At 39.8% G+C, this 13,770-nt stretch overlaps 1 protein-coding gene across 1 annotated transcript; it reads left to right on the forward strand.

The window, feature by feature from the left end:
- Positions 1–11,675: 11,675 nt before the first annotated feature.
- LOC148009900 (uncharacterized) lies at positions 11,676–13,352 on the forward strand. The gene is made up of 2 exons (XM_087673389.1): positions 11,676–11,967; positions 12,412–13,352. Exons 1-2 carry the CDS (start codon positions 11,833–11,835, stop codon positions 13,207–13,209), a joined length of 933 nt encoding a protein of 310 aa, XP_087529515.1. The 5' UTR covers positions 11,676–11,832; the 3' UTR covers positions 13,210–13,352.
- The last annotated feature ends 418 nt before the right edge of the window (positions 13,353–13,770 follow it).

Here is a 13,770-nt window from a genome sequence, read left to right on the forward strand (position 1 = left end):
AGATCTGAAATTGAAGACAAGTTGTTGTAAACTGAAAGAGGGCAGCATACATTGATCACTCTTTGAAGCATTGAAGCCATTTGATGAGCATTTTGAGCTCTACTGAAGTGAGGGTTCATTCATGAAGCATATGTACTGAGTTTGATGCATTTGGATTGCATTTTACTGATAAAATATTCAGATCTGAAATTTTATGATAGGCTGAAAACTATCATAAAACTGTCATCATCATACACTCATTGACTTGAAGAAATACATGCCTTTTGTTACCTATAGGGAGTTATATGGTATGGGATATGATTGTTGAATGCTATGAGCATTGAGATGAGCATTGAAGGCTCTTAAAAACTGAAATTTGAATCAGAGAACAAATGCTTTGACAGTGTATTGGCTGGTCATAAACAGTCCATGTACTTTTTGACATTACTTCTTGAAGACAGAGAGTCTATGAATGCCCGTATGGTTATGTATTGATCCCTACACACAGTGGCATATGTATGAAGTGGCTTGAGGATCTCTTGGGCTGAAATACATCTTGGTTTGACAGTTTATTGGCTGTATACAATCTGTGAGCAAATTTACGTCACTTGTACTTGCTGGATATGCATTGTTTTGTGCCCGTATGACTATGTCTAGTTGCCTACATATACTAGCAAATGTCTGGGAAAGTTTGGAGCATGTATGACATGTTTTAAAGTGGTTTTTGACAATAAATTCACTACTGGTTATTAAAAAATTACAGGTTTCAGACTGTGTATTCTCTTTATTGCAATAAGCTTGCATGACACAGAGTCACAATACCTGCAAAGTCTATGTACTGAGACTGATGTACCTACGGGTTATACCACATGTTTGTGGATGTTTTTTAGGTTGTAAAGGGCTGAAATACCCTGGTTTTTTGCAGAGAATAGTTGCAAAAAACTGTCATAAACAGTCAAGGACTGAAGTTGGTCAGAGTGACTTGTTGGCTTGCAGGAAGTCAAGCAGTGACTAAATAGTGTTTGGTACAACATGGCAAATGCAGAAAGGACTGACAACATAACCCAGATAGTGGGGGAAAAGCTTGACAGTAACAATTATGTCATATGGAAGTTTCGCATGGAGAACTTCTTAATAGGGAAAGGCTATTGGGAGTTGGTGGCTGGAGCGGAAGCTGAACCTGAGCTCCCATTGACCTACGGCTGATCAGAGACGATTACATCGAGATTGGATAGAAAGAGCTCGTAGAGTCTTGCACTGGCTCTCTTTATGTATCTCAGATGCCATGGTAATGTAGATAATGAACTGCAGCTCTCCTAAGGATGCATGGGACATTTTGGTCAAGTATTATGGCACAACCACAAGTGCCAGGAAGATACAGTTGAAGCAGAAGTTCGACAACATGGAGAGGAAGAGCAAATCTATACAGGATTATGTCACAGAGGTTAAGACCATTGCGGATCAGTTGGCATCTGTTGGTTCACAGGTTGAAGATGAAGACATGGTTGCTGTGACCTTAAACGGCTTGGGGCCTGAGTATAAGTCTTTTGACACATGAGCTGGTTACATTGCTTATCCATGAAGAGGTTAAGCGTGGTTTGGTTGCAAGATCTAGCAGTTCTAAAAACAAGGATGCAGTTTTCTATTCCAATCAACGTGGCCATGGAAACCGTGGTAGAGGCTATGGATTTGGCAGAGGAGGCCAGCAAAATGCATCCTATGGCAATAACAATTAGCAGATATCGAATGCAAGAGGTGGTGGAAACTTAAGAGGCAGGGGGAGATCTAGCCCTAGAGGTAGAGGCTCCTGGAAACAGCAGCGTCCATTTGACAATCCGAACAAGGATAAGGATTGTCACTACTGCGAAAAGTATGGGCATATTGCCAAGGTCTGCTGGAAGAAGTAGGGCAATCAGAAAGGCAAACAACATGGGCATTTTGCTACATCTAGTCAGGCAGATGATACTTTAGAAGATAGATTGTTTGCCATGCAGTATGTAAAAGACAGAGTTGCTGAAAAATCCACTGATGATACAGTTTGGTATATTGATTCAGGGGCATGGAACCATATGCCTCCTCATGGTGATTGGTTCACTGATATGGTGGCTGAAAAAAATGGCTATGTCTGTATAGGTTATGACACGCAGCATAGCATTGAGCATAAAGACAAAGTGCCTCTTGTGGTTCATGATGGCAAAAAGAAAATTTTGCATGATGTATTGCATGTTCCTTCGATTACAAAGAACCTACTATCTGTTGGTCAGATGACGGAGCAGAACTTGCAGGTTAGATTCAACAAGCATGGCTATGTGCACCAAATAGTTGGAATCTCAAGAAGAAGATTCTTTGGGAGCCCCGTGAGAGTCCTATAGTAGTCAGTCACCTCAGCTATGCTAAGACTATAAATGTTGTTAGAAAGAGCTATCACTAGCCAAGAATTAAAGTTGATGTGCTAAGGTAGGTAACTCAATGCTTAAGTTGCCAATGAATTAAGGCTGAAAGGATCAAACTTCTAGGAGAGCTACATCCACTTGACATACCACAAATGAAGTAGGAGTTTATCAATATGGATTTTGTAGTTGGCTCAATTTTGGTAATCATGAATATATTGACAATAGTTGCTCATGCCATTCTTGTGAAGTCTACCTTCAAAGCATCCGACATTGCTAGATTGCTTATCAGTGAATTTTTTCGATTGCACGGATTTCTCTCTCTCTGTGCGGTCAGTTTAATGACAATACCCCCTTTGTTTTTAACCAAAAAAAGAAGAGAAGAATAGTTTTTATTTGAGAGAGAGAGAGAGAGAGAGAGAGAGAGAGAGAGAGAGAGAGAGAGAGAGAGAGAGAGAGAGAGAGAGAGAGAGAGAGAGAGAGAGAGAGAGAGAGAGAGAAGAAGAAGAAGAAGAAGAAGAAGAAGAAGAAGAATATACAGAAAAAGAAAAGAAGAGAGAGATGAGAAGATAAAGAAGAGAGAGAAATAAGAGAATAATTGGAGGGAGAGAGGAAGTATTGTCACACAGAGTACTCCTTCCCCTTAGCCTTATTTTTTGAGAAAACAAATTTAGGATATTTTGTATCTCTTGTCCCGTCTAGTTGACACATCATACATCCAAAAATTCTTAATGGAAAAATAAAAAATAAAATTTTATTACTTAAAAAAATCCCTTCTTAGCTAAAAAGTTAGAAATTTTACCAAATGACACATAGTAAATTAAAAAATCCAAGTCTATACTAATGCCACCACTTGACACCTCACAAGGTTGATGATACATGCAACATATTCCTCCATGCGCCGCCCCCCACCCCCCATAAATATAGGGGCCAAGGTGAGTTGTAGAAGGGGGTGTGGATCAAAAGGTGAAGCTATGTTAGTGAGCTAGTAAGTGAGTGAAAGAGAGTAAGAGCGTCTAGACCAACTCCAATGTGAATTCTTATTTCCTTTTCCTAAACCATCTTTACTATACTTATCCGTGATGCCTCCACGCAAGCGTATCAATATGGTGGGAACATTGAGTGAAGGAGGTTCATCCAACGTAGCAAATCCATCATGTTCGACTCCTATCGTAGGGATGAGTAACGATAACATTAATTTTGATATACGGTCATATTTTTTTTTTCAAGGCAATGGTAATAAATTTAAGAGAACGGCAGAATTACATTTTTAATAGTTTAGTCCCAAGGTTCTTTTATTTAAAAAATATTATTATAGATTAGTTAGAAATTTTTATATTCATGTAATCATAGATGCCTTAGGAGAAATTTTAAAAGTATTAAGAGAATTTTCATTTATGTTTTTTTAAATATCCTAATTAGATTTAACTTTGTAAACTATATATTTCATTATTCTAACAAAGGTTGGGATCATAAATAATAATTAAAGATTAATGTTTTAAAGCATATAATACTTAGAAATTCGTTCTCATTTCTTTGTGTAATACTTTGCCTTATGAAGGACCAATCGACATCCACCTGAATATCCAAATTAGCCATAAGCTTGAGCAGCCATGAAATCTCACATGCTGCCAATGCAGCACCCCTGTACTCTGCCTCAGTGCTAGACAATGAAACCGTTGGTTGCTTCTTGTTGCTCCAGCTAATCATGCCACTTCCAAGGCCAAAAGCATAACCACTCGTAGATCTACAATCATATGAGCATCCTTCCCAATTCGCATCTATGTATCCAACTAATTTCAAGGGCTTGGCTTATCTCTCATATAGAACAACCCATAATCTACAGTGGACTTAACATATCTCATAATCCGCCTAACAGTATCCAAATGTGGCTTCCTGGGCTTCTGCATAAACTGACTTATGAGCCCAACTGCATAACTCAAATCCGGCCTAGTGATGGTCAAGTAGATCAGACTTCCAACCATCTGCCTGTACATAGTCACATCTTGAATTTCAGCTCCAGTGCTAATGTCCAACTTGACATTCTGATCAAGGGGTGTATCCAATGGTTTGCATTCAGCCATGCCATACTTCTTCAGCATTTCCATGGCATAATGTTTCTGCATCAGCCATAAACCATTTTCAGCCTTGATTACCTCAATACCCAAAAAGTATTTCAATTCACCTAGATATTTCATGTCAAATTCAGATTTCGGCATCTTCATTACATGTTGTATGCCCAAGTCATCATCACTAGTGATTATCAAATCATCAACATATATGACCAGCACTACCAAGCCACTGTCGGTTTTCTTTGTAAATAGGCTGTGATCAGCCCTACCAACAGTAAAACCCAACCTCTGCAAGTAGTTACTAATCCTAGCATACCAAGCTCTCAGAGCTTGCTTCAGCCCATATAGTGCCCTTTTCAGCTTGCATACATAATGCTAAAAATCAGGGTGAACATACCCTTCTGGCTGAACCATATAGACATCCTCTGCTAAGTCACCATTAAGAAATGCATTCTTAACGTCCATTTGCTGTAATTTCCATCCTCTAGCAGCAGCCAAAGCAATCACAGTGCATATGGTTGCCATTTTGGAAACATGGCTGAATGTTTCCTCATAATCAACTCCATACTGTTGGGCATACCCCTTAGCAACCAGCCTGGCTTTGTACCTTTCCACACTGCCATTTGACTTGCATTTGATTTTGTAGACCCATTTGCAGCCAATGGTCTTTTTTCCTTTAGGCAGTGGCACAAGATCCCATGTCTTATTTTTAGCCAAGGCATTCATTTCTTCATCCATAGCTGCACACCAGTTCTCATTTTCCACTGCTTCAACATATGTACCTGGTTCTTTGACCTCCATCACTTTTGTCATGTAAGCATAATGCTTTGCAGTATAGCCACTATATGTCAACATGTCAACAGGGTATCTAACCCTCTGTGAGGGTCTAAGCTGTGGTGCATTGCTCAATTCCCCTCTCTCATGAGGCGGAATGTACTTGCTCTGCCTTGCACTAGGTGTATAAACAGTCGGAATACCAAGTTCACTGTCTAAAGTGTCAGTAGACTCATATCTAGAAGTCATCCTACTAGGTGTCATCATCCCAGATACATCCTCAGTAACTTTCTCTTTTCCTTTGTCCGCAACATCATATCTCCCCCTCACTAACATACTGGTGTCAGTGGATGGTGAGCTCCTCAATCTCCCTGTCCATGGAGATACTGTCTGACTACTAGGTCCTGTCATAGTAGTGCTCTGCTGCATATCAACTATAGATACATGAGTGGAAAGCGTATCTAATGGAACTGTTGCCGGTGATACATACCAAGAACCCATCTCATCAAAAATAACATCCCTGCTCACCAAGGTCTCCCTGGTAGAGGGATCATAGAATTTGTATGCCTTCTTCTCTTGTGAATATCCAATGAAGACACACTTATGCGCTTTTGGATCCAGCTTCTTCCTTTTTTCATCTGGAATATGCACATAAGCAAGACAGCCAAAGACTTTCATGTGACTTACATCCGGCTTATAGCCATATAGCTTCTCAAATGGTGTCATCTCATGAATACGTGCAGTGGGAGTCCGATTCAAGATATACATGGCTGTCATAACAGCCTCCTCAGCCCAATAATAGAGTGTCATCTTCTTCTCATTCATCATGGCATGAGCAGCTTCCATCAAGACCCTGTTCTTCCTTTCAGCTACCCCATTTGCTTTTTCCCATCCTGCATAGACAAAGGAATTTTTCCAATCTGCACAATAGGATGTGCAGTATCATCACCAGTCTCCACAAATCCTGGTTTTTCCATTTTCCTTGCATCCTCCATCCATTCTGCATGACCTGTCATATGGTTTGATGCACCTGAGTCAACATACCATACATCGTTGCTTTCTTTTGCACTTGTCACAGAATTGTTCATGTGCTGCACCATAAACAGATGCTCATTTCTGTCATCACCCTGTCTACTAGAGGATGCATAATTTCCTTGTTGCAGTTTTCTTTTCATGATGTCATTCTGCTTTTTATAGCAATCTTTAGCCATATGACCCATTTTACCACAATAGTAGCATTCAACATTACTATTTGCATTTTGGCCTCTTTGCCACCCACCACGACCTCTTTGGCTCCCCCTGCCTCTAGAGTTACCACGTCCTCCTCCATAGGACTGGTTTTCTTGAGTTTGCTGCATATTCTGATTTCTACCACGGCCTCCAAATCGGCCTCCTCTACCTCTGCCTCTACCTCTTCCAGCATTTGAGTAGAAGACAGTTTCTTTTGAAGTTCCTCCTGAAGAAGATGCACCACCATTTCTCTGCTCCTCAGAAATTAGAAGAGCAATCAACTCCTCAAAGTCAGGAAATCTTTCACGAACTGAAATGGATGTCCGAAACTGTGCATAATCCTTTCCTAGACCATTCAAGGTCACAGAAACTAAATCATCATCTTCCACTGGTGACCCAATGGAAGCAAGTGCATCTGCAATCTTCTTCACCTTCATGTGGTAGTCGTTGATGCTCATATTTTCTCTTTGCACATTGTGCAACTCTTGCTTGAGCTGCATTTTCCTGGCTTGCGTATTTGTGCTATACATTTTTGACAAAGTATCCCACGCCTCCTTTGGCGTACTTCCATCCTGAATATGCACAATCATAGAGTCTGAAATGCTGATAGACAGCCAATACATAACTTTCCTGGCTCTCTCATGCCATGCTTTAAATGCCTGCATTTGCTGTTGATTGGAAACATCAGGAAGAACTGGTTCTTCTTCATTTCCTGCAACAAATTCCCAATATCCTTTTCCCATAAGGAAATTCGTCATTCTAAACTTCCATGCTTGGAAGTTGTTCTTGTCAAGCTTTTCAGTGACAATCTGTGAAAGAGAATCAGATGCCATTACAGAAGACTGCAAAAAATTTTGTCACTGCAAAAACCACAGCTTCACCCTCACAAGGGAAAATCTGCAAAACTGGCGAAAGTGGTATTTGACCACACAGTCACTTCCTAGTGACGATTTTGCATCAACAGGCAACAGGGATGATTCTGTAACTCCCAACGTCTCTGCGCACAAGCATACAATGCAATTTTTACAGTAACTATTCACCGACCTGTAGAACAGTGGCTGCACAGCATAAAACTGGGCCTTTTCCTGAGTGCGTGCAGAAAACTTCCGCCTCCAAAGCAGGCCCCGAAATGGCCTCAAATCAAAAAAACAAGGTCGCCGGGGGCTAAAGCCCTTTCCACAACATATACTGCCCTCTTGCTTCACCGCGAAGGGCGTCTCAACCTGAGACAATGTACTCCTGCACTTTCCGGCTGTGCTACCTGCAGAGATCTGCTCCCAAAACAGAAAATGAAAGCAACACTGCTCCTCTTACCAGAACACCGCGAGCTTGGCTTGCTTTCTTGAGCTCCTTACCACGAACAAGGCTCTGGTACCATGTCAAGATTGTGGGAGAGAAGGAAGGAGTCTCGCTTGAAGCTTTCTTGCTTGCACAATGGGGGAGAACACACAAGGGTGGAGGCTGAAAATAGTTTTCCTCTTCTTAGTTGTGTAAGCCAAAAGAACTCAAGTACAAAGAAATTGAAGAACCCTATATATGGGTCTCAAACCAAACTCAACTAACTAAGGTGGCATACTAACTGAGCCACGAACTAGAGTAGATAAGGATAGCTATCATGTAGCTATTATTCATGGGCGGTGTACCAACTGCGTCTGCAACTGACAAGTCGGTGACATAAATACACAACGGTCACCCTGGCGTATCACGAGTGGAGCTCGATATCTCAACACTATTTTTTATGAGTGTGCACCTTATCACTAAAGGTGTGACCCCAATATTTATTTAAGCATTCTTATTTATTGAAGCGCTTGACAAAACATTTATTATCTTGTATGCGCATAGACGGTCGATTAGATATTTTATTATTTGATATTTGTACTGACTTTTGGATACCCAAACGCCTTATTCTATATTTGGCGAAAAGCAAATGCAAAAGCAAAAGCATACTATTTATAAAGTGGACTATTTTTGGGCTTGAAGATAAATAAATCTATAAATACATGCCTTGTGAAACGCGCACACAAGGCATGGGGAGAGATTACACCCAGTTTATCTTTTTGTCTCATGTAATGCAAATCTGCTTTTGATTTGTGCTTGAAATTATAAAGGTTTGTAGAGTTTTTTATTCTTGGGGACCTTCTGGCATTTACTACATACACATACAACATCTAATCTGCACACCAAGTATGAAAAATGTGATTAAACCCCTTAGACATAACTTCATTTATTATATCAAGGACCACTATTTAGTATAATGTTATCCTTATTAATAACCGAATACATCTTCTCACATAGAGTATCTATTCTATATGTTCATCAAAAGTCTATGGTAGGTCCATAGACTTCATTCCTCACAAGGTTGTATTTTAGGGCCCATGAAGTGCCATGTCCTCCATCAAGGGCCTCCTCCTCAATGTGACTCAATTTCACTACTCCTACTCCACCCTCTACATACACACACGCACACACGCACACACACACACACACACACCCCACTTGGTCTTCAACAAGTTAACCTCCTCCTTAAGGTAACTAGCATTTGTGCTTCTCCAAACATACTTGAAGTGGGTACATGGGTGGGCATGTTGGGTAGTGAGGACACAAGGACTGGGTAGAAGTGAAACATACACGAGTGGGCTCTAAATGGGTAGGGGGGCATGTGGATCAAGTGAGCACATGATAGGTGAGCGTTGCATGGGGGGGCTCTAAGAATGCAACCATAGTACCCTTTGAGAGCTTTTTGATAGTTTAGGACATGACATGTGGCCCTGCAAAACTTTGAATAATAAGTAAGGATACATGTATACACATATGTTATATATAATTATAATTAAATATAATGTATATATAGTTCACAATTATATTACATAAATAATCATAAACTTAATTATATTTAACATGTATATTTATCGTATTATATAATTGATGCTAAATTAATAGCATTAATTAACCCTCCACTAGGTGCACGAGCAATTGCATTGGGTGGGGGACACACTGACACATTGGGTCGTCCATATAGGGAAGGGGAAATGTGTGCAAGATGGGTGATTTTTAAATGGGGGGCTCCAAGGCTACAAATGTGACACCCTTGGAGAGCTTTTGGGAGATCTAGGACATGACATGTGCCCCAAAAGCTTTGAATAATAATCAATAAAGATAGTACATTTACCTATACATACATATTACACAACACATCCATGCATACATTGTATTTTATCATATAGACATATATTAATAACATTGATTATAATAGTAGTAATTCTTAATATTATACTAATTTTATGCACGCACACACATTCTCTCATGCAACATAATATGTACATAATTATATTATATAGTATAGTAATATATGATTAAAAGAATAAGTATAATATATGATAATCAAATATTATATTTTAGTAAATATTTAAAATAATATATTTATTAAAATTTATTAGATATATATTATATACCATGTATCATATATCGTCATATATATTTAATATTGTGCGTGCGCATATGTGTGCGCACACACATGCACAAAATTATCAAACACAAATATAACATAATTTAACATATGCATTTATGTTACATGTAGCTGTTTCATATTTAATGTAACTATTATATGTATGGATGTAGTATATTAGTTAGATTTTGCATTAGATATAAAATATATTGTGTATATTAAATAAGTTAAATATTAACTTATGAGAGAGAGATGAGATAATCAATGTGAGGGGGAGGGGGGGATTTTTTTTATCAGGCACAAGTGGGTATGGTCTTGATCATCAAAAGCAGGTGCAAGCGAATCAGGTGCACATCGCAAGTGGGCAAGTCGTGATCAAGAGGCAAGCGGCATGGGTATTTGCCCTTTTATCTTCTTGAGCACAATTTTCAAGGGGACTACCATGTGGCACCCATGCAAATGTTATGTTCATTATAACTAGCTGGTGTGGACTGCGTTGCCAAGCAAAAGCTTTTTCTCAAAATAATTGCATTTCAAACATGTTTCCTTTATGCAACATAGACATTTATAGGAGAATACTGTTAAGGTTCATAGGTTCCGAGTTGGAAGTGCCATTACCTTTTTACATACAAAAAAGCCCCAATAATTGAGAGCTCTCGCTCTCTCTCTCTCTCTCTCTCTCTCTCTCTCTCTCTCTCTCTCTCTCTCTCTCTCTCTCTCTCTCTCTCTCTCTCTCTCTCTCTCTCTCTCTCTCTCTCTCTCTCTCTCTCTCTCTCTCTCTCTCATATTAGGTTGTGTTTATAGTTCTCATTCAAGATGGCATAATGCATAATTTTCTCCTTACACATGGCATAGCCCATATCACACATCATGTGAATTTGTAAGCCTTGAGAGTAATTCTAAGAGCCTATGATTGTGTTGTAAAGGTAGAAACAAGCCTTCAAACATATACTGTGTCAAATTGTGTCAAAGTTAAAAATTGGAGCCATTAACTCTGCTTGCACATTCACCCCTAATAACCTATGCCATTTACTTTGGCATATTGACTTGCACTTTTTGCCATGGATAGGTTGATGAAACATTATGATAAGAGAAAAAACCATTCATAGCTAGATCTTATGGCATAAACAAGGTGAACTTTGCCTATTTTGGTAAAGTTAGACATCAAAGGCTTTGTTTTGATATAACAGAGGAGGGTGCAATCAACCTTTTCTATACAAATAGCTAAACCTTTCTAGTTAAGGGTAAACTATGCCCTATGTGAAAGGGCTTGAAGATTGTGGTTACATATGTGAGGAAGTCTCTACAATAAATAAGCACTCAAAGCATATGTGCCCGCTAATGTTACATTACCCTCAATCTACTTCATGATTTGTTGCTAATGAGCTTTGCACTAAAGTTCATTAGCTATAATCTTCTTTATCACCTAAGCATGCTACTATACATGCAATCTCTCTCGCTTCTTGCATTGAACCTCTATCGTTTTTACCAATGCAAAGTTCATTGATCAACATTTAATTGGAACCTCCAAGGTACCTATTAAGGCAAGGTTGGAGTGCTTTTTTTCGAAGTGAACTAAGGTTGGCCTTTAGGCTTTAAGTCATTTGTTGGGGTATATGGATTTTAGACAAGGTGTTGACATCTTGGGAACAAGTTGTCCCGAGTCCCAAAGAGAAGTATACATCATGAGCATGGGGTTCTTTAAGAAGGTGGTGCCGGACAATAGGGAAGGTATTGACTTTGTAACTACTTCTCGTCTCCCAAAGATAAATATATGGCATGGCAATATCAGATACTGAGAAGGATGTAGCTCAACGGCAAACGATAACAGAGGCTTTGACTGGTCTAGCACGCCACCATCTTGTGAGTGCCACAGACCCTCTACAGAGACTGACTGACTGACTCACTGTCTCTACAAGATCTCTCCCTCCCTGGGAGCGCCATGGCTGCCCGTGCGATCCCTCCACCTTTCACTGCATTCCTTGAGGTCGCCATGCTGCTCGCCTACTGGAAGTCCAGCCAGTTCTCGGGGCTGCTGCAGATGCTCCAATCCCATCAACTTCTCCACTCATCCATGGTATGATGCCTCCCATCATCATCCTCAATTTAATTGGGACCTCATCTGTCTGCCCATTCCTTTGCCTTTGAGGTATGCCTTTCTCCTCTTATCACGGCATCTGACACAACAAGCATATAATTAGGGGAGGGGTTGGTGTTCCCCTTCACCCTCAATCCGGATAGTTTGGATTTCGTTTGTACTTCATCAACATTAGCACCTCATTTAGGCGCAGCTCGTGTCTCAGTTCGGCATAATTAGCGTTGGCCTTGCAACTAACCAATTAACCATATGATTTAGCCTAACTAACCAATTAACCCTTTATCAAGCATGCCTAGTATTCAAAATAGGGGCTTCAATTAGGCATCCTGCAAACCTAAATTACGCATCGTACCGAGTTTTTTCTTGCACTTGCATAAGTAGGGACATAGTCATCACTTACTCTACTTAGGGATGTGATTGCAGTTATGGCAATACTTTTGTCGACCGCTCTTGTCCTCCCTTCAACACAAGGGGCCGCTACACCTTGTTGTGGACCTCGTTGGCACACTCTTTCTAGCTTCAAAGATAGAGCAAGAGGGAAGAAACAGCTGGAACTTTGTTCACACCTTTCTCTCACTTTTCAGCCTCTCCCAAGCCCTTTACCTCGTCCTCAACTTACCCTTGTATGTCCTTGTAGGAAACCAACTATTTTCCTTCAACCCCTTCTCATTCCAAGACCAAAACCTGGTGACCTTCATGGATCAATTTGTATTGGGTCACCTTCACAGTACTCCAATGGGACTTTCCGAAATGCTCTTTGCTTTGAACTTCTTATTGTTGAGCAAGTATGATGACCTTGAGTCAATTGAAGACCATGACCAATATCAGCTACGTGCCCTCATTGAGAGTTTGCCTTTGCTTTCCAGTTTCCATATATTCAACATTTTCCCACAAGGGTACTTCCTCAAGAATGTGGCGGGTATATTGGCAGGGTTCTTATATGTGAAGATACCACCTTTGACAAGTGGCATTGTATTGTGCACACTCCTCCTTTACAATGAAGTACTCAACTTCTTATATACGACTCTAATGTGCATTTGGAATGATGATGATCCTGAACGTGAAATTGATGATGGCACAAATCCATCGAGATCCATTTTAACAAATGTGGACCATGACTTACACACACATCTTTGGTGGCTTTGTTGTTTTTGCAACAACCAAAATGGAATCCTTTGGGCTTATTGTGAAAACTGTAAACAACCTAGACCGATTTGTTGATACATTGAAAGATGGAGACTATTTGTACCATATTAGAAATGCTTCACTTTCTCTTAGCACCATGCAGATCACCTTTTGTAAAACGTCCTATTACGTAAGTAAAGTTGAAGTCTACAATTGTGTGTATGTGAGCCTCTCTCTCTCTCTCTCTCTCTCTCTCTCTCTCTCTCTCTCTCTCTCTCTCTCTCTCTCTCTCTCTCTCTCTCTCTCTCTCTCTCTCTCTCTCTCTCTCTCTCTCTCTCTCTCTCTCTCTCTCTCTCATATTACAATCTATGCTTGCAAAAATCCAAGATTTATTGTAAACTAAATTGCAAATTATGCTCAATGAGTCAACTTGTTGATACTATTGCCATACCAAACTTATTGCTTGTGTTACATATATGTGGGGATATAAGCCCCATATATCTTCTCTTGGAATATTAGAAAGTCATGACATAATAATAACATGGTTGCATGCCTTGATTTTAGATTTTTTAATATAAAAGATAATACTCTCTCAAATATGATGATTTTTCACCAAATGTTGCATCAAGAATCGTGGATAAAGAAAATGACTTTTTT

This window comes from Lygodium microphyllum, chromosome 30, assembly GCF_053477565.2.
Source record: "Lygodium microphyllum isolate KBCC chromosome 30, Lygodium_microphyllum_v1.1.10, whole genome shotgun sequence".
Lineage (NCBI taxonomy): Eukaryota > Viridiplantae > Streptophyta > Polypodiopsida > Schizaeales > Lygodiaceae > Lygodium > Lygodium microphyllum.

Bases quoted from the DNA above. Each gene is read 5' to 3' on its own strand.
- LOC148009900 (XM_087673389.1), top strand. From the start codon at position 11,833: ATGGCTGCCCGTGCGATCCCTCCACCTTTCACTGCATTCCTTGAGGTC. The intron at 11,968-12,411 runs GTATGATGCCTC...ATGTGATTGCAG, and splicing joins AACTTCTCCACTCATCCATG to TTATGGCAATACTTTTGTCG.